The sequence below is a fragment of the Solanum lycopersicum genome, chromosome 5 (assembly GCF_036512215.1).
Source record: "Solanum lycopersicum chromosome 5, SLM_r2.1".
Taxonomy (NCBI): domain Eukaryota; kingdom Viridiplantae; phylum Streptophyta; class Magnoliopsida; order Solanales; family Solanaceae; genus Solanum; species Solanum lycopersicum.
In genome coordinates, this window is record NC_090804.1 from 59,045,598 (window position 1) to 59,067,212 (window position 21,615).

At 36.2% G+C, this 21,615-nt stretch overlaps 1 protein-coding gene across 2 annotated transcripts; it reads left to right on the forward strand.

The window, feature by feature from the left end:
- Positions 1-3,165: 3,165 nt before the first annotated feature.
- Positions 3,166-21,376, forward strand: LOC101250410 (centromere/kinetochore protein zw10 homolog). Of its 2 annotated transcripts, none has more exons than XM_004240106.5 (14): positions 3,166-4,007; positions 6,213-6,350; positions 6,472-6,642; positions 7,237-7,398; positions 8,585-8,818; positions 8,899-9,048; positions 10,520-10,612; positions 10,871-10,966; positions 19,644-19,772; positions 19,866-19,943; positions 20,035-20,193; positions 20,358-20,508; positions 20,596-20,678; positions 20,985-21,376. In XM_004240106.5, exons 1-14 carry the CDS (start codon positions 3,459-3,461, stop codon positions 21,084-21,086), a joined length of 2,295 nt encoding a protein of 764 aa, XP_004240154.2. In that variant the 5' UTR covers positions 3,166-3,458; the 3' UTR covers positions 21,087-21,376. The 2 variants fall into 2 exon arrangements, with proteins under 2 accessions (XP_004240154.2, XP_010321559.2); XM_010323257.4 differs by having other exon boundaries at positions 3,256-4,007; positions 8,887-9,048.
- Positions 21,377-21,615: the final 239 nt, after the last annotated feature.

Below are 21,615 nucleotides of genomic sequence, written 5' to 3' on the forward strand. Positions count from 1 at the left end.
AATAATTGTAATGTCTAGCTAGACAATGAAGGTTATATGAAAATGTCTGTAGCATATAAGAGTTTGAAAGAAACTTTTCCAATAAAGCTTCAAGAATCCTTATATGGATTGAAATAGTCAAGGAAGAAAAAGGGTACAAAAGATTGACCCTAATTGTCCTTGTATTTTTATGAAAAAGTCTTAGTAAGACAAAATTTTGTCTTGACCTACAGATTGATATTTGACAATTGAAATATTTGTCTAATAGTGCACATACAATGAAAAGTTTTGATGCAATTTTATATGGATAAATTGCATTCATTGAGTACCCCAATGATTATAAGATCACTTGACATAAATGATGATTCAGTTTGATCTCAAAAGAAGGATGAAGAGTTTCTTGGTGATGAAACTCTATCTTGGTGCATCAAGGCACTAGTGCATCTTACTAACAATATTTGACCAGATATTTGTTTTGCAGTAAATTTACTGTCAAGATTCAGTTTCTCCCCGATAAAAGGACATTGAAATGGTATTTAGTACATGATTGAATATCCTCGAAGGACCATAGTTATGGGTTTATTCTATCCCGAGGAATCCAAGACAAAATTAATTGGTTACGCAGAAGCAAAATATTTATATTATCCGCATAAAGATCTATCTCAAGCACGCTATGTGTTTACATGTGGAGGCACAATAATATCTTGGCGATCAACGAAGCAAATATTGCTATGCAGAAATAAAAGTCCCCCATGAAGCAAGTCGAAAGTGCGTCTGGTTGAGATAAATGACACACCATATTCAAGAAATGTATGATTTTTCTTTGAAAAAGAATATACCAACCACAATGTACGAAAATTGGAGACATCATCACAAGAAATTAAGTGATGTTTTAATCAGGGGGAGTATAATACACATTGCACTCTTTTTCCCTTGACCGAGGTTTTTTTCCACTGGGTTTTCCTAGCAAGGTTTTTAATGAGGCAACAAATAGTGCGTATCAAAAGATATGTGTACTCTTTTTCCTTCACTAGAATTTTTTCCCACGGGGTTTTTCCTAGTAAGGTTTTAACGAGACACATTATCTATGGACATCCAAGGAGGAGTGTTATAAATCTATTGTGTTATGTGGATGATCCATTAGAGTTATCCAACAATTAATTGGATTCATGTATTAGTGTTTCCAATGTGATAAGATTCCAAGGTGATATGAACCTTGATGATAACTGTGTATAATTCCAAGGTGACTTTTGACTATGATATCTCAACACTATAAGTAGAGATATCATTCACCATTCTATACACTTGAATATGAAGAAAATTCCTCTTCTTCTATCTACTTCTCTTGTCTTCTTCTCTTTATGATTATATTCTTATTAGCTTGATTTTATAACAAATATGTAATTTTTTTAAAAAGAAAAAGAAAAAATGAAAATGTCAACCTATTCTACCCCACCTTATCCCAACCCACCCCAACACCCTTTCATCTTCATCTTCTTCCCCAAAACACATTCTATCTCAAATTACAAAATCTTATTCTTTTTAAATAACTTCAAGATTAATTTTTTTTCATACTACGAGTGAAGAAGAAAGAAAATTTTGTTGGCGGTTATTGAACTCTACATCGATGACAAAATGAAATTGATAGCTCCAAAATTATTTCTTTCAAAATTTTTATATCATTTTTGATAAATTTAATGACCACATATGAATTTGAGTAAAAATCTCTGTTCGAAAATTGTGATAAATAAATATCGGCTAACTATTTTTACTTAAAATCATTTATCTTTTTTCATCTTTTTCATACTTGTTCCTTGTTTTTATGAGATTTGAAATAAATCATACGAAGACTTTCTTTTTTTAAATATGAATCTTTATAGTTGATTTTCATTTATCTTCATATTTGAAAGATATAAATTTTTTAAATATAAAAAAAGAAAAAAAAACAGTATTGGAGCTAAAATGAAGAAAGTTATGTAAACTAAATTATGAAGAAGATATAGATAGGGAGTGGGGTGTTCTCTTTTTCGAAAAAAGTGTAAATAAAAAAAATATTTTTAAGTTAATTATACTGCCAAGTGTCAATAAAAGAAAAAAAATGTAAAAATAAAATAAAAAAGACACTATTTTTAGTTTTTTCACGCGCTTCAAGGAAGTGCAATACACATTTTTTGCTATATCAGCATTTTGTGTCTAATAGGTACATGTTTTGAATAATTTAGATGTTCAAAGGTACAAATCTCAATTAAGTTGTCTAAGTGAATTATGCGGATAACTTTGAGGGGCAGTATATGACTTAAGCATATATATATATATATATATATATATATATATATATATATATATATATATATATATATAATTTCATTATGTAATAATGAAATGTAATTATATATTAGATTTATGGTTGTTATAAACATGTATTACTTATATATATAAGTTTTATAAAAAGTATTATTAGATATGGAAGCTCATGCGTAACACAATCCGATTATATATTATTTTTTTAATTTTAATTTATGCGATATGAATAAAATCTAAAGAGTTAATTATTTTAAATTATTAATTATTATGATATATAATACTATCTACATAATTTTTAAGCAGCATAGTATAGAACTAACTGTATTATATTATTCGTAGAAAATAAATGAAGATAAATTTTACGCTAGAAAGTTAAATAGTTGATTTGATTATTTTTTTCAAGTTAAGAACATGGTACATGATATGCTATTTCACTTCTCAAATACTTTCTTCCAATAATAACACTTTTTTTGTGTCTTAACATATTATATCTTCGGGAAGCGCACTTGACTACTCGATAAAAGAAAATACATTTGAAAAATAATTGAATATTAGTTATAATTAGGGCACATACCCCCGCAGACTCACGTGTTGAGGTTTGGGTGCTGAGTACCCATTGATCCAGACGAAAATTTTGTATACGTTTATAGAATATACTGAAAATGTTATATAATATATTCCTCAACATGTCCATTAAACAAAACATCCCGTGAGTGTGTTGCTCCAAACTTGAATTCTTATGTCATCGTGTCCTTCAACTAGGATTCAAATCTTGGTAAAACTTATTTTTTTGTTGAAAAAACCCAAACTGAACTTCTCCATAAATTTTTAACTTCTTTTTTATACTTTTTCATTATTTTTCTTTACTAGCAATTTTATGATGGACATACACATTATCAAATTCTGAATCCGTCACTATTTCTAACATTTTTTTTTTTAGAATTAATGTCTATCTATTTGATATGGAAGTTCGTTTTCCAGGAAATTTCAAGAAAAAAATAGGTCAATCTTGAATTATGTTTTCTTTTCCTATAGTTATATGAATTTTAAGAAAAATACAAACAAAATTTAATTAGAAGACCTTTTGGTATTTAGGAATGGTTTCTATCTATTTTACTATACGTGAGTAATTGAAAACGGGCCGCGAGAGGCAAAGGGGAGTTTTCCGGCGAGACATGGACGTACTGTTCAATTCAATTGACGTTAGAGATCTACTCTCGTCGCCGGACATCGACGATGTAAACTCACCGTTATCTGCTCCAGATCTCCGTCTTCTCATCGACCGTCTACAACTTCGTTCCGTCGATATTAAATCCAAAGTCCGGCAATACATTCTCTCACATCACTCCGAATTCTCCACACTCTTTTCTCAGTGTTCCGACGTTGTTTCAAAATCTGAAAATCTCACTTCTCAAGTATCCGACTTGATTCAACTCATCTCGGATCATCCAGTTGAAGCTCAAACCAAAGCTGTAATTGATGAAATTCTGGTAAAAAATAGAGAGGTGAAGGAAAAAAGGGAATTGTTAGAGTTACTTAATGTGATTTTGGAATTGAGTGATAGACTGAGGTTTGTGAAGGAGGAGATTAAGGTAGGAAGAGTTGAACAAGCGGCTGAAGCCTTAAGGGAGTTAAAGGCAGTGTTGGTTACGAGTAATGATGAGGAAAAACAGCCTTTGGTTTACGGATTGTTGAAGGATGAATGGACTGAGTGTTTTGAGGAGGTAACATCTCGATACTGTTTTTGTATATGATTATGATTGTTTAATTGCTAAGTTGATTATAGGAAATGAATTCGTTTTGAACATCTACTGTAGAAATTGAGGCTTATTTGTGAATGCCACTGTTTTTGTTGAAGTTTTTTGGTGATTATTTGGCCTTTTAATTATTGAACATATGTTGTAGATAATAAATACGCAAGTTTTTTTTACTGAAAATTCGTTGGAGAATTGAGTAAAAATTAAGTCTTTCTATTCAAGAGTAGAGGTTTTTATGTTCATATGGAGATGCATTAGAATACGAGATATAAAAATACAGACCTTTTTTTTAGATGAAGAAATAGATTTCCTTAAAGGCATCAAGAAGATGCAAATAGTACACAAAGGTGTAAGATCAAAAGTGAGTGTGTTTGCTTCCTTACAATGAGTCCCATACAAAAAAAAGGAGCTAACAAAATCCAAAAAGTTGTCTGGGGACAAATCACTCCAGCTATACAACAAATTAAGACACTTAGCCTTGAGAATGTGATTAGGAGTTGCTATTCCATCAAAACATCTACGGCTCCTTTCTATCCTAATACACCAAGAAATACAAGCAGGGACCATTTTCCAGAATTTTCCTGATGGCTCTACCAACTTTCCAAGTACTCCAGCATATGTAAGCATCCTTAATGCTCTCAGGCATGCATGACCCGACTGAGCACAAAAACTGAAAAGGACATATCCCAGATATCTGTAGCAGCATCATGTTCAAAAAAAAAAAAGATACCTGTAGCAACTGAGCAGTGTAGTAGTAGGTGACTGTTAGTTTCTGTACATTGTTTTGCGCTTGTAGCATTGTTGACAATGGGCATTTTTCTTTCTGTTGATATTATCTTGAGTCAGAGATGCTTCGTTGAGAGCTATCGAAGTGAAGCAAATCACCTTCGGGGGTAATTTTGTTTTCCAATTTAATTTCCATGGCCAGTCTTCTACCACCTCCTTCTGGGCACAAAGAGTTGAGTAGCCTGCTTCGACAGGGTATAAACTATCAGCTTTGTTGCCCCATGTTAATCTATCTGAAGTCCGAGCATTCGCTGCACAATTCTCCAACCTTCCAGTAGATTGAGTATGTTATCAAGCTCCCAATCTTGTAAATTTCCTCTGAACAGTGGAGCCCAAGTACTTCCTGTTTTATTTTGTGACATTGTGAAATCTGGGTTGCTAGAGATTAGGAAAAATTGTGATAAGCAATATGAAGAGTTGTATTCCCCAGCTATGTCTTTCCAGAACTTGACATTGGTCACATTACCAACTCGTAGTATGTTGTGTGACCATGTAGAGCTATTTGAGAGTGAAATGGGCCTGAATAGAACTGCATGTATAGAGAAGATTCTGATAGCTAAAGTCAAACTAGTTAGTGCCTGGCATACATGATTTTGATTTACTAATGAGATATTTGAATAGTTTACTGGTACAAGATTTTATTATGTTAGTATTCTTCTTTGCTTGCAACATTTAGTTGTGCCAGTAAGAAGAGTGATTCGAAGTGCCCATTTTTAAATAAGCCTGTATAGGTAGGAACAGATACTTGATTCTTATAGAGGACACCACCTTTCGAATTGAAGGATAGTTGATTGATATTGAAGTTCATCAGAGCCTCTAAACCAAGTGTGGTGCAGTTGTGTCCTCTCTTGTTTTTAACATCTAACTGTGGTAGGCTGGCAGCAAGGGAACATCTTTAAATTTTCTGGTTTCCAAATCAGTCTTGCCACCATCTTTTTTCTTCCGTCCCACAATGAATTTGGTTATGAGTTGCTGTAGAATTTTTTTTGTTGTGGATCAGACGATCACCAATCGTAAGGAAAAAAGGATTGTGATGTCTATGTCTTGGCGCAATGATAGAAGTTACCACCATGTGACCAAGTGGTCACGGGTTCAAACCATGGAAATAACTTCTTGCATAAATGCAAGGGAAGCTGCATATGTAAAAACCCAATGTGGTCTGGTCCTTCTCTGAAATTTGCTCGGGGGTTAATGCACCAGGCTTCTCCTTTATTGTAATGTCTATAATATATATGTTTATGTCTTTGTATTTTTTCTGTGCTTATTTTGCAAGATTAAGTGCTCTGTGAATGGGGGTGGTGGTTGGGCTAACAGAAGATACAAAAATTGGTGATCTTTATTAGTTTCTGTGATTCTTGTTTAGAGGAATTCGATTTGGGTGTGTAGATGCAAGAGGTGCTTTTGCAATGTATGGACAGTGCAGTGTGGTTTGAGCAAGAAACCAATACAGTTCACCTGAAGTATCAGTTGAGCATCCGAGGTGTTGATGGGATTGAGCTCCATACAATTTTAAAAGCGATGAATGTGAGTTTGTAAAATACCTCTCCATTTCACTTTATCTGAAGATTTCTGAATATATTGATATTTCTGGTATACTTAGAGCAAATGTGATCAACTTTTTGTTCATGTTATTTTTTGTTTTTAGGCAGTTGGTATTATGGATTATGGGCTGGCAAAAGTAGCAGATTTGATGATTAAACATGTAATAATGCCAGTGGTGAGTTTTAGGTCAACTGTTGTGGTGGAATGGATTAATCAGGAGTCTGGAAATGGTGTCAAGGCAAATCTGAAGATACTTCCATCTGCTGATCCAAATGTAAATGTTTAATTCCGACATTACAGTTTTTCCTCTTGGCTATCTTTACATATTCATTTATGCAAAAGCATCACTTTAATTTGAATCCAAACATTTTCTATATTGAGAGTTATGTTGGTGTTACCATCCTCAAAAAAAATATATTGAGAGTTATGTTGTATGGACTCTCCAAAAATGTTGCTGCACTTGTGATGGATCCTACAAAAATGCACTACTTTTGGAGGATCTGACCCACATCCGGTGGCATTTTTGAAGAGTCCGAGCAAACATAGATTGGAGGCTCTACTTCTTTGACATCCTGTACTGTTTATTAGAAAAAATGATAATCTTTTCCAAAAGTTAAATGATTGTTGTTTGGATAACATAATCTACTCACCTGGACATGGTTGATTTCTTCAAAAAAATTTCTAACCTGCTTTGTGTTTTTTGCCTTATAATTGTTTATGGAAGCTGCATGATCTAACCATTTTGTTTTACCTATATAATGAGAAAAGAAAAAACAAATCCACCCCCTTATGCTTTGAAATAAACAGGATTCTAATTGCTGCTAAGGTCTTAACATCCATAATAACCGGACTGTGCCTTAACATGCAGGTTGACAGTATTGATGGGGGAAGTATGTACTCTGTACTTATTGATGTTATCAAGTTTATTAGTAAGTCTTTGTGCTTTGAAAATAGTACATGGATGCTGTGCTTTGGAAAATTAACATGGCCAAGGATGTCAGATTTGATAGTATCCAACTTCCTCTCCAAGGTCCAATTCAATACCTTTACGCTTTAACATAGGGGTTTCTCTTTGCAATCTGAATTGTTACAATCATCATTTCATCTGTGCCAATTATGAATGCTTTCGATATTGTTGAGATCTTTTTAGGAGACTACTTGTGATGGACTGTTAACTTTTTTATGTATCCTTGCTAGTACTCTTATTACTAAAATATTAAATATATCAGTTGATGTGTTAGTTTGCGTAATTCACACTTCCATGTAGAACCAAGATAGCTCTATGTATTGTGTGAAAGGATAGGTAATTGTTAGCAATTTTTGGGTGTCATTTGATTACCTGACTTCTCAGAAGAGTTCTTTGAGAGAAAATTTCAAACATATATATTGCTAAATGGAGATCTTTTATTAGATGGCGGTAGTTACTCTGAACAAAGCTAGAAAATATGAGTCAAAGTATCTGGCTGAACTTCGGTTAATTTGCTGAAGTGGGCCATGTTTTGGCTGAAGTTATGTAAATTTTGTTTTTCATTGAAAGATTACAAAAGATCCATTGGGCATAAGTACTTCATTAAGTTGCTCTAGTACGTTTTATCTTATCTTGATGTGATAACTGATAACTATGCCTCTGACCTGTACTTTTTCTATCATATTTGGTCAAGTAGAAATTCTCAGCCCGTTTCATCTCCAATGGGTATGAAAAGATGTTAGTGTAACCTATGTTACCTGGGTCCTTTCATTTGCATTGACGTACGCGTGTTGAATGGGTGAGATATGGGTGCAGGTACTTCACACAGATCATTAGAACACACAAAAGGACCAGCAAAAAACTGCACGTACTCCTACTAGATACTTACACCCATATGAGGTCACCCTTAATCAGTCCATATGATCTACGATGTAACATATATATATCTGGATGTCTTTTGTCAGAGATTCTCAACAATGCAGTGAAAAACCAATTTGACAAATCAAGTATTTTAGTGGCATGCTTGTGTGGGTGATTCTCCTCTCCTTAACATATCATATATCTTTGGGATTTTGTCATGACTAGCATAATGTGCATTACCAGACTAATGAAGCATCAAATATTTACTGGCTTTTATTCTTCTGGATAGCACTTGATAACGCAAACAACTGATTAGCATGCATAGTTCTCATTGTTGACTAGGTTATATTATAATGTTGAATTCCCAATTTTGATATTCTTGTTTCAGAGAGTGCCTGATGATGCTTCCAAACTGGTAGACTTCCAGAAAATTGTGAAGTGCACATCTAACTTTGAGGCAAGTTTGAAGGAGTTAATGTTCATTGCTTCCTCTGATGGCAAGGATGAAAGATTGAGCAAATTTGCAGATAATGTGGAGGTTCATTTTGCATCGAGGAAAAAGGTTGAGATTTTGGCCAAGGCAAGAAATCAACTTTTACAGTCTGACTTCCGTCTTCCTGAGGTAAGTACTAAGTGTTGTACTTTTGCATTTTAAATTGTCAATGTCTTAGGTTTTGAATGTCTGTAAAGCTCTTTCTGCAGGATGGCACTGGGAGAAACTCTAAAGTTAAGAATGATGATAATGCTGAAAGTTCATCTGACCTTGTTGTCGATTTGCTTTTTACATCTGAGAGATGTGTGGTGTCTGAAGCAGCGTCACAACTAATGAAGTTAGTTCATGAAACACTCAAGGTCAGTTCACTGAAGCTTAGAGAATCACACAGATTTTTGTTTACTTATGAACAACCGAATTGTTTTACTTTCTCCTCTCTCCCCTCTGTCTTCCTTTGCTTTCCCTTTTAAGCTATCTCAAAGGACCAAGGTTTGCTTACTTCGTTCTTTGCTCATCTTACTATTGATGCCCATCCCTTAGTATCAAGAAGTGTCTTGATATAGAACTTAGATATTTTCAGGTCAAAATGTTTTATATTTAGCTTCTTTTCCAGCATTGCTGAATATAGGAGGGTCGAAATTTTGAAGCGAGAGGTTAATTTGGTATAGCATCCATAACAAAGATTTTATCATCCAACCCTCAGAGCTTTCGTCTAGTGGTGAGAGCTCAACACATGCCACATACAATAGCCTGTTATTCAAGTGGATAAGCATAAGGGCAGGCCTATTCTCCACCTAGTTTTGAACATGAGACACTATCCCTTGGGGATTTCTTGGTTATCCAGGAAAAGAAGATGATATTATCCAGTATTTAGTCAATGAAGTCCATGGTGAATCTCTTTGATCGTAAATTTTTTGTGACTGTCTCACTTGCATGAGTTCACAGTGTTCATTCTTCTATTTTCTTTCCACCTTTTTTGTATGAGCTGAACAAGAAAAAAGACACCTCGAAAAATTTCCTCTCTTTTACTATATAACTTGTCACAGTTGCTCACCATTTGCTATCCTGCAGAGATATAAACATTTCCATTGCCAAGGTAGATAGATCATTCTTGCTGTGTTTTAAAGTTAATATAAGCTTTTCAGTGTTTGCTAAAACAATGTCGTTAACTAGGAGGCTTTTTAGTATTGTTTTATTGAATTTGCTTTAAGAAGTATGTTTTTTCCCCAAAAAGTTGTTTGAATGAAGTCATGATCACTTTTTAGGGAGTGCAATAGAAATGGTAACAATTTGGGTGATTAACCTTAATTACAGCGATGGTTAAAAATTGAAGGAAAACAAAAACAAAAGTAAATCAACTTAATTGTTTTGGTGGGAAGAGTTGCCCGGCACTTGTGTTGAAGGGAGGGACCTGATACCCGGTGGAGTTGGTCGAGGTTTGCATGCGGATAAGCAGTGGAGTTAGTCAAGGTGTGCATGCTAGCGCGGATACCATCTTCATAAGAAAAAAGAGTGCTCATTTAGTTTATAATGTGTTCATATTTCAATTGTTTGTGGTGTGCAATTCATTATTTAATGCGTGGAGGCACAGTGAGTTTTTGAGTTGCAGATTCTGTTGTAACCAATGGACTATGCTAAGATTTTTTGCACATATATAAGTTACGACTTTGACTGTCAGTTTCTTATTTTCTTGTCAGGACTGATGTTGAAGGAATTTTACTAGTCTTGTTTCTCTGGCTCTTCTACCATTTTTGCTTGTTTACTTTACCTTGTACATTTTCCTACATCCTTTCTTCTAGTGACCCTGCGGAAAATGGTTTCAATATGCAGGATGCTTGCTTGTCATCTTCTAGAGTGGGGTTGGAATTCTATCACTCTGCTAGGGATTCTCTACTTCTTTATGAAGCTATCATACCTGTCAAGGTTAGTGTAGAAGAGACCTGCGTAATAAACCCAGGCAGAACATGCTTGTTTATGGCTATCTAGCTTTTCTCCATTTCCGATACATATTTGAATGCATGTAGCAAAAAGTTTCTTTTTCTTTCTTTGTCATAACCCTCTGAGTCTTCAGGGCAAGGGCAGTTTGGTGTCCGTTATTTGTAGCTTTTTCATGCTCACGATTTATGTCATTAATGGCTCTTCTCTTCTTTTTCTGTTTTCCTCCATGTTTGACTTGAATAGTTCGAAAGACAGCTCGATTCCATCAACCATTCTGCCGTTCTTATTCACAATGATTGCCACTATCTATCTCAGGAGATACTTGGACTTGCATTTGAGGTAAGCATGGATGAATTTTTTCTTCATTTCTGTTTTAGTTACTTCGATTTTCTCTGTCTTCACATGTCGTACTGCAAGCAAAAATTGCTCCGGCGGTCCCAAATAGATGTCCATTTTGGTTTAATGTGACAACAACATATTACATACCTAGTGAAATTTTACTATGTGGGGTCTAGGGAGGGTAGAGTATACGTAGACCTCACCACTACCTTGTGGAGGTAGAGAAGCTGTTTCCAGAAAACCCTTGGTTCACGTGGATCAAACCCAAGTAAAAGAAGAAGAACAACAATGAAGAAAGCATAGCAATTAATATATACCGTTTCTTTGTTTCTAGTTAGTAAAATCACATTTTCCCATATATGTGGACACGGATGTTTTCAAACAACTAGATAAAGAGGCATTGTCCAGACAATCTGAAGATATCAATAAAGCTTTCTCAAAAAAGTAAAATAAAATAGCAAACTTGCGCATAAGAGAGAGAAAATGCTCCCAGGCACGATATACGAAGACAGCCTAGTCTGAACTAAAATCGATCTGGGGACTTATTCTCCGGCAGATATAGCCAGAATCACATCATCAGGGGTCAACAACATTTACTACAAATGCGGGGTTTAAATCATACGAAGTCACTAGATGTAAAGGTTGTACAGACTCTTGGTACGAATGGACTGAGATTAGCAGAAAGTTAGTGAGAAGAGTGAAGATTAGCATTAAAGTTTTGCGGTGGCTGGTATCAATATTTACTGAGGCGTCCAAGGTACAAGGGAAAGTTATTAGGAGATAGAAGTTCAAGGAGCATTTTGCAGAGTTTTACTGCTCTCTTAAATACAACGAGAAGGGCAGATTTGTCAGTTTTATTGCTATCCAAGGTCAGAAGAAGTCTATAATTATTACATCGGAAGCTTCATACATGGGGGAGTGGAGTAATATCGTCCACAAAATAGTCAGATTCATCTACGAACCCAACTTGCAACCAAAACCCCAAGTTAACATGGGCAAACATTCGAACACATCCTATAGGGAGGCAGTCCAAAGCAGCAGGTGGATGGCGGATTCCGTGAAGAGAGCAACGTTGCACATGAAGGAGGCTCACATAGAAGTCACAAGCGGAGCACCACTGGCAGAAACAAATATTCATAATAGATGCATCGTTGGAAGATTCCAGGAGACACTACAGGAGACCCCAGCTTTGAACGACGTAAGAAGATGTGCCTGCAATACTTGGAAATCAGCCATAGGAGTCAATGTTTTTGCCATGAATGACGGCCAATTTTTGTTTGAACTCCTTTCAAGAGTAGCAGCTAAACATGTCATGTCGGGGGTATGGATATGGAAAAAGATGAAGCTAAGCTTGTACTGGTGGAAGCCGACCATTGGATGCTGGCCAGATGAAGTAAGAAGAGATTGGGTCTGGATAAGAGCCATGAGATTACCTTTGAGTTTATGGTCATGTGTATCTTCAAACAAATCGGCAACCAATGCGGTAGATCTATCGAAACAGAGGAAGAAACAAAGCTCAAAAAATCACATTCACTGAGCTCGTATAGAAGTGAAGGGTGACGGGGAAAAAGTTTCTAGAGGAGGTGAGGATTTCTAGCGACGGCTATGTCTACAGAGTTTCGATCTGGTGCGAGACACCGGTGACCGTCAAAAAAGTGGATACGAGGAGAGAGAATGAAGACAGAGATCCACTGGGTAAAGAAGTTTCAATACCTAGTACGATGGACACAGCATGTGGGCACATTGACAGCTGGAGAACTTTTGAACGGGAGTCATGTGACCAGGCACGTGACTGCAGCTGGAAAGGGAAAGGGCAACTTTATGGAGTAGCAGGCCAAATAAGTGAGAAAAAACCAGGGCCCAAAAAAGCTTTAGGCCCAACAAAATTTAAACAAAAAGAAAGCAGCCAAGAAGCCAAAGACTAGACTTAGTAAGCGTTGAAATAATGGCAAATCTTTCTCAAACAAAGACGCATAATAGATTCAAAAATCTGGACAACCTGGAGATGGAGGAGAGAAATTTTATGTCTCGCGAACAAGAAGAGACAATACAGGAGGGGGAGAATGCAGTCACCGTAGCGAAAGCTACAAACATGGGAAAACAAATAATGGCCGTATCACAACTGAATGGGCAAAATGATAGCAATACAGAGATCACAGAGGATGCTGTACCGCTAATGATTCAACTGCCTTTAGAAGACAATTTTAATGAAAGAAATCCTCCACTCTGGATTAGACAACACATACTCAAATTGAGCACTGAATTTGGGGTAAATTTTAGAGGATGTGAGGAGAAAGCAGAGGAGCTCTTTATGAAAATTGATAATAATAAGCAAGGGAACAGGGGGGGGGGGGGGGGGGAGGAAGAAGTCCCAACAAACAAAAAGAAAGGAGCATATGAATTGAAAAGCCTGGAACTGGATACAAAGTTCATGAGCTTGGGCACTAGAAGTAGAGGGGGATACCTGGCAATTAAACAATAATGAAGCTAAACATAGTGTCATGGAATATAAGGGGGATGAACTGTACTAGAAAGAGGGAAGTGAGCAAAAATATTATGAAGAACTGGAAGACAATGTAGTCTGTTTCCAAGAAAACAAGGTGGAAGGGGAAATTGAAAATATTGTGAAGGATGTATGGGGGAATAAATGGGTGAATTATGCTCAGCTAGAAGCCAGTGGAACCAGGGGAGGCATCGTTATTATGTGGGACAAAAGGGAATGGGAAGGAGAATTAGCAGTGTAGGGATGTACTCTGTCACCTGTAGCTTCACAGGATATGTCAAGATTTCAGTTGGCAACTCACAGGTGTCTATGCTCCAAATGATAGAGTAGAAAGGGAAGAGACTTGGTGGGAGATTGGTGCTGCCAGGGGATTGATTGAAGGACCTTGGGTCCTATGTGGGGATTTCAACACTGTGAGGTACCCATCGGAGAAGAAAAATTGCAACAGAATCAATAAAGGAATGACAGATTTCTCAGATTTCATAGAAGACAGAGAGTTAGTTGATGCTGAATTATCTAGGGGAAAATGCACCTGGAAGAAAGGAGACAGGCATACAACAACAGCCGGACTTGATAGAATTTTGTTCTCGGAAGAGTGGGAAGCAAAACTTAGAAATATAAGGCAGCACATACTTCACAGAGTAACATCAGATCACTCCCATAATGTTACAATGCGGTGCTTGGGAAAAACACGAAGTCATACTTTAAATTTGAGAACTGGTGGTTGGACATAGAGGGTTTCAATGACAATTAAAGGATGGTGGAACTCCTTCAGGTTCATAGGGAAACTTGATATGTCTTGGTTGCAAAGCTCAAAGCACTAAAAAAAACCCTGAAAGAATGGAGCAAAACGGCAAAAGGAAAATACAAAAACAAAATGTCTTGAAACAACTAGCTGAGTTAGAGAAGATACAGGAGAACAGATCCCTGAGGCTAGAAGAGATAATCTCTAAAACAACATTAAAAACTGAGTTTGAAGACATAGCTAAAAGGGAGGAAATAGCTTGGAGGCAAAGATCTAGGGCAGTGTGGCTAGAGCAGGGGGATAGAAACACTAGTTTCTTCCACAGAACAGCAAATGCACACAGGAGAACGAATACAATCTCAAAGCTGAAAGTGAGGAGAAAATTTGACTGAACCAGAGGAGATACAGAAGGAGATAGTAACTTATTATGAGGAACTATACTCTGAGCCAGAAGAATGGAGCCATACCTATGATTCACGAAGAAGAAAACAAATTACTCTTGGCACCTTTTGAGGAGCAGGAAATTCTAGAGAGCATAAAAGCATGTGCAGGGGACAAAGCACCAGATGGTTATTCCATGACTTTCTTCAGCCAATGCTGGGACATCATTAAACCTGATCTGGTGGCTACAGTGCAACAGTTCCATAACGCTGATAGGTTTGAGAACAGCATTAATGCCACCTTTGTGGCTTTGATTCCTAAGAAAGTGGGAGCTGAGGGAGGAACTGTCAGATTTTAGACCTATTAGTCTAAATAGGTGGAGTTTACAAGATCATTGCCAAACTGCTGGCAGAAAGGTTAAAGAAGGTACTACACAGGCTTGTAGACAACCAACAAATGACATTCATAAAAGGTAGACAATAATGGATGCAGTGTTGATAGCAAATGAATGTGTTGAGTCTAGACAGAGAAGTAAGTGCCCTGGAATTCTTTGCAAGCTCGATATACAGAAGGCCTATGATCATTTAAATTGGAATTTCTTACTAATGATGTGAAGGATGGGTTTTGAGCCAAATGGATTAGATGGGTGAAATTCTGCATAAGCACAGTTAAGTTTTCTATTTTAGTTAATAGAACTCCTAGTGGTTTCTTTCCATCCCAAAGGGGACTGAGACAAGGTGACCCCCTATCACCCTTTTTATTCATCTTAGCCATGGAAGGTTTGAGTAACCTAATTCACACAACAAAGATGAAGCGTTGGATAAGGGGCTTTAAGGTGGACAACAGTGCACATGCAGATGATACTCTAATTTTTTGTGAAGCAATGATGGGGCAAATGTTGATCCCAAGAGTAATATTCATCATCTTTGAAGCAGCCTCTGGTTTACATATCAATTGGGGGAAGAGTTCCATTTATACCATAACTGAAGTGGCTCGGGTTGAGAGTCTGGCAGGGGTTTTGGGTGGTAGGGTAGGGGAACTACCAACAATATACCTAGGTATGCCATTGGGGGGAAAGAGTAAATCAATAGGGATCTAGAATGGACTGATAGAAAAATGCGAAAAGAAGCTAACCAACTGGAAGAGCCAATATCTGTCCGGGAGGGGGGGGGGATTAACCATGGTTAATAGTGTGCTAGATGCAATACCTGTTTAAATGATGTCTGTGTTCCAGACAAGGTCATACAGAGGATAGATGCTTTGAGGAGAAATTTCTTTTGCCTGGGAAATGAAGACAAAAAGAAGTTTCATCTAGTCAAGTGGGAAGAGGTCATAAAAAACAAGAAAGAGGGGAGACTGGGGATTAGGAACATGAACAAACAAAACAAAAGCCTGATGCTGAAATGGCTTTGGAAGTTTATTGTAGGAGAGAATATGCTATGGAGAGAGGTGATTAGGGCAAAATATGAAATGGAGAATAGGTGGATGACAAAGATGGTAACTACACCATATGAATGTGGTATCTGGAGATCAGTAAGAAATCTTTGGCCTCTGTTTCATTCTAGAATCAGATTCCAGGTGGGTAATGGAATGAAGGTGTCATTTTGGGAGGATAGATGGATAGCTCAAAGAACCCTGGACAATTATTCCCAGACTTATATGCACTGAGCTTGCAACAAAATGCAACTGTGGCTGAAATGTGGACAGGAATGGAGCGAAACTTACATCTTAGGAGGAATTTAAATGATTGGGAGATAGGGAACATAATGTCCTTCCATGATATAATGGCACAATTTAGTAATCTGACTAGGGAAGAAGACAAGGTTGTGTGGAAGATTGGCAGCAAATGGGTTTTCAGTGTCAAGTCAGCTTACAAAGATCTCGATCATTCAAATTTAAATGACAGGATGGAGCTCTGGCCATGTCAGATGATATGGAAACCTTACAAGGTAAACTGCCATGGTTACCAGCAAAGGAAGCAGTGCTGGCACAAGAAAATATAAAGAAGAGGAAGTTCCCACTATGCTCAAGATGCTATTTGTGTGAGGAACATGCAGAGACGGTCAACCATCTCTTTCTGCATTGCAAATGGACAGATCAATTATGGAGAATATTCATCAGCCTTAGGAAGATCACTTGGGTGAGACCAAGAAACATAGCACAACTCCTAAATTGCCGGATCAATATAGGCAATACTACAATTAAGGAGAGATGGAGGATTATCCCAGCTTGTATATGATGGATAGTGTGGAAAGAAAGGAATCAAAGATGTTTTGAGGGCAAGAAGAACAATTTGCAGAATTTTAAGATGAATTGTATAGCTCTTCATTGTTTTTGGTGTAAACAGAAAGTTTTAGCACATGCAGAAGAACTTTTTAATGTTATAGACTATTTGTGACAAAAAGCACAAATGGAGTCGGTCTAGTTTGTAATACTTTTGAAGGGGGCTATTTTGATGTAGTATACCTGTGGATAAATAGGAAAAAAATTTATCATTCTAAAAAAATAAAATAATATAAAAATAAAAATATAAATAAAGCATGCAAACGAACAACTAATGAAATCAAAGAGAGAACTTAATCCTATAAACGGCAGAAGTATGATGCAATTGATAGATAGATTAATCATTATCTAGAATGGTGTCGAGGATTGTGTGTATCGAGTATTCATACACAATATAAAGTAATGAAATACATATGATAATCAGATAGCAAGGATAACTCTGAGATGATATCCCTTCACAAAAGTGAGATGAAGAAAGAAACAAAGAAAGAAAGACAGAAGAAAGCGTGGCCACTTTTACATCTGATAAAGTAAAACCAAAGTGAAAGCCGCAACTACCTTAGAAGGGAGTAACAACTACTCTGGTTGAGACTGCACTTAACTAAGTCTAGAAACAACAAATACCTTAGCGCTTTGCAGATTATCATAGAGTCCTTGAATCTCTTCATACCTTGCTTTATCAAGCTTTGTTCTGTGCCTCAAATGCTTCGCTTTCTAGAGTACTATCATATGAACCAGAAAGACGACCACCTCTCCTATTCTTCATTGGTGGAATAATAGTTTGGACAGAACCCTGAAAGAACATTCTGTACCCATCAGACAATTGATGTGATTATTAGGAGAATTAACTAGGGAAACTAGGGCCAACCACTCATCTTTTAAATTCCAACTTTTTTTTAAAAGCTGGATTTTGTTAGGGTGCCTTGTCTGACTTATCGTGTAACATTATATGGCAAAACTTTCACTATAAGAAACTAGAAGTAAATTTTGGGGCAGACCAGACACGAGAAGATTAAATTTAAATTTAGTATAGGAGCAATAAAAAACAAAGTATATTTACATGATTTTCCAAGGTTATGGTGTGTCTTTCAGTGCAACCTTCTATTCTTAACTCATTCATTTTGGCCTCTTCATGAGTTCTTGAGGGTACAAGAGGTCCAACTTTTAGTAAATAAAGAGAATTCCAGGAAAATATTTGGTCCTTCAAACACTAGGATCGAAACTATAAGGCTTATGTATGGGTTACAAATACGGGAATGTGGCATAGTGGTCAATGAAATGAGTTGATAACCATGGGATTTCAGGTTCATATCTGAAAGCGACAAAACACTATCTTCCTATTTGTTCTAGCCTTGGTGGACAGAGTTACTTGGTACCTCTTGCTGCTGGTGGGAGGTGACAAGTATCCAATGGAATAGGCGAGGTGCGCCCAAGGCGCAAGCTGACCTGAACACCAAGATTAAAAAAAAACCCAGAACCCATAAAGTTCAAATCTTGGCTTCACCTCTGCTGCTGCACTATATGATACAAATGGGCAGTGTGATCCAATGAGTTTTTGGCTAAAATCATTCCTGGAGTACAACTTAAAATTAGACTTTACCAATGTTAAAAAAAAAAGTATAACCTAAAATTAAAGTACATCCTTGTGTTATATAAGTGAACAATAAAACTCACGCCACCAACAAAATTAAATGTGTCAAGTCGAATGAATATATGTACACATGGTTAAGCTAGTCAAGTTAAGTGAGTTTTTTTTTTAGAAATTGAGGATTTAAATCATATTCAATCAAAATGTATTCAAATTCTAAATATTCTTGTAAAAATATGGCCAAATACTACTCCGACTTCAAATTTTCGAATACAATGATTATTTTATTTCATAGCTAAACGCGTACTTAATTCACTAAATTTCTAACATTTCTGTACATCGTATAGAATGTGAATTGCATTGTATATAAAGTACATGAGCTCTAAATATTTTATCAAAGAAAATCTCTAAACAGTTGGATGTAATACTTTTAAAATATTTTTTTAAATAATATTTCTAACCATCGGAACCTACTGTCTAAATATTTAAAAACTTATGTATCATTGCAAGTCAATTTACTTGATGATGCAAAAAGCATATAAACTGACAATACGCAAAATTTAAATTCCGAGAGTGAGATTCATTTCCTATCCATATTCCTTATTCTTTTTAGGTAACTTTGATCTTCTCGTCATGGCAAGACATGACCAAATTAATTTATTTTTGGTTCAATTAGTTCTTAACAAAAATAGATTGAAGGATGATTCTTGTTATTTTTTGTATAGTATAAGGATGTTTTTTGCTCACTTAGATAATATAAGGATGTACATTAGATATGAGTCATAGTTGAGGGATGATTTTTGCCAATAACTCTGATCCAATAGTAATTGCATAGATCTATGCCAAATGTTCTTTGTATTCATTACTCTCGATGTATATATTCGAATACGACGACATAATTAAGAAGTAAAGTTGCCCAAGTTTTACCGTATTAAGCTCAACTGAGTTATAGTACCTAAGCCTTTTTCTTCTGAACAATAATACATACATACATATATATACATAAATATATGATCTGGATATGACATGAGCAACAACAACAGTTACTAAAAAAAATTGCTAGGCATTAGATCTCAAGCTTCCATGTCTTTCTTGATTTTACTAGCATTTTCGCACTTGTGATTCCATCTACACTTCCTATACATTATTGGTTAAAGCTGACAGTTAATTGTTTCAGTACCGCTCAGACTTTCCAGCTTCAATGAAGGAACTTGTTGTATTTGCTGATTTGGCTCCAAGATTCCAGATGCTTGCGGAAGAAGTTTTACAAAGACAAATAAAACTTGTCATTTATAACCTAAAACAGGTAACTTCCCCCCAGAGCTTACACAAGCCCATTTTAGTTTCTTACAGGTTGACATCTCAATGATTATATTTGCTGGCAATCATGTGATCCTAGGCTATTGATGGGGCCGATGGATTTCAAAATACTCACCAAATGAAGCAATATGAATCTGCTAAGTTGAGTATTGACCAGGTACAATTTAGGGATTTGTGCTTCCCTACTGGAAATAGTTTTTCTTATAAATATTTAATCCTTACAATAGGACCTAAGCATTTCTCTGCAGGTTATTTTCATACTTGAGAAAGTATATATTATATGGCACCGTTTACTCCTACCTTCTGCATACAAGAGAAGTATGAGCATGGTCCTGGAGGAAGTCTTTTCAAGAATAGCAAATGATATCCTCCTCCTAGATGATATTGCTGCAGAAGAAACATTGCAGGTGAGGACCAAAACCTTTTTCTGTTACTTGACCAGAGAGCTTCAGACTCTGCATGTATGAAGCCATCGGATTGTGTAAAGAAGAACGATTTACCACATCGAATTGAAGTTGCACATAGTTTCTTACAGTTCCTTGACCTTATAGGCTGATTTGTTTGTTCACAGCTTCAAAGGCTGATTCATCTGCTATTCGAGAATCTGTCTTCTTTGTTGGACTCGGTATTGGCTATTAACCAGACAGGAAAGTTGCAGGAATCTCCTGCACAAACTCTTGACGATCTTATACCAACCCTTCGGAAATTACGCAAGCTAGCAGGTATTCTTATTGTAGGAAGTGCTTATTCCAGAATGAAGTGATTTTCAACCTTACTTTTTTTCTCTTTCTGCTGGTCATTGTCAATAGATCTCCTGGATATGCCATTGAAATCTATTACTGCAGCTTGGGAGACTGATGAACTTGTCAACCATGGTTTTAAGCAATCAGAGGTATGTATAAAGATAAATCAAACATCAATTTTAAGCTAGTACCAGGATCTCATCATTGGTTGGGTTGGAATGTGCTGCGTTTCACGTATAGAATGAGGATCTATAAAGGAACATCCTAAAAATGCAGCCTATAATTTATTACTGAACTGACTTAAAATAGTGATTCGTGTGAAGCATTATAGGTTTCTGGTTGCTGCCAAGCAGAGTCGACAACAATTTATTTTCCATTGGAATGTTTTACCTTGATGAAATCAGTTCTTTGGCTTGAATTATCATGCCATATTTATTAGCTATCGGGTTTTTCAGGTTGAAGACTTCATCAGAGCCATATTTGCAGATTCACCTCTGAGGAAAGAGTGCTTACGAAGAATAGAAAGTCGATATTACCAAGCTTTCAGTTACAGTTAACTCATTGATATCTACAGCTAGAAGTTTTACTTGTGTTGGATCTCTCTCAACCTCGATAAGTTTTGCGATTTTGTTACTTGAGGAGCCTTCCATAGTCCATTTATCCAAGTTTCAAAATCAATGATTGCTGTTTTATGTATTTATTGGAGTTTGGCAGTTGGAACCATAGAATCTACTTGATAGGCTTCTTCATGTGAAAATGTAAATCGGTTCATTGTACATTTATGAGGATATCATACAACTAGGTAATAAATATGGCATGATACTTGTGTATCGTTCCGACTTCTGAATGTTGTGCTGGCATCATTGCAACTATGTAGATGTGTCGCCTGTGTTTGGTACGAAGGAAAAAAGTTTCTTAATTATTTTCCGGTGTTAGCAAATATATATAATTCCAAGAACATTTATATGTCATTACCAAACCACTATTGAGTTGAATGGGGTGGGATGATCTAGGGGTGGGTGTTTGGGTTGTGGCAAGAAAGCAATGAACTTAGAAATGTCATTTATTCATAAAATTTGTTTTCTT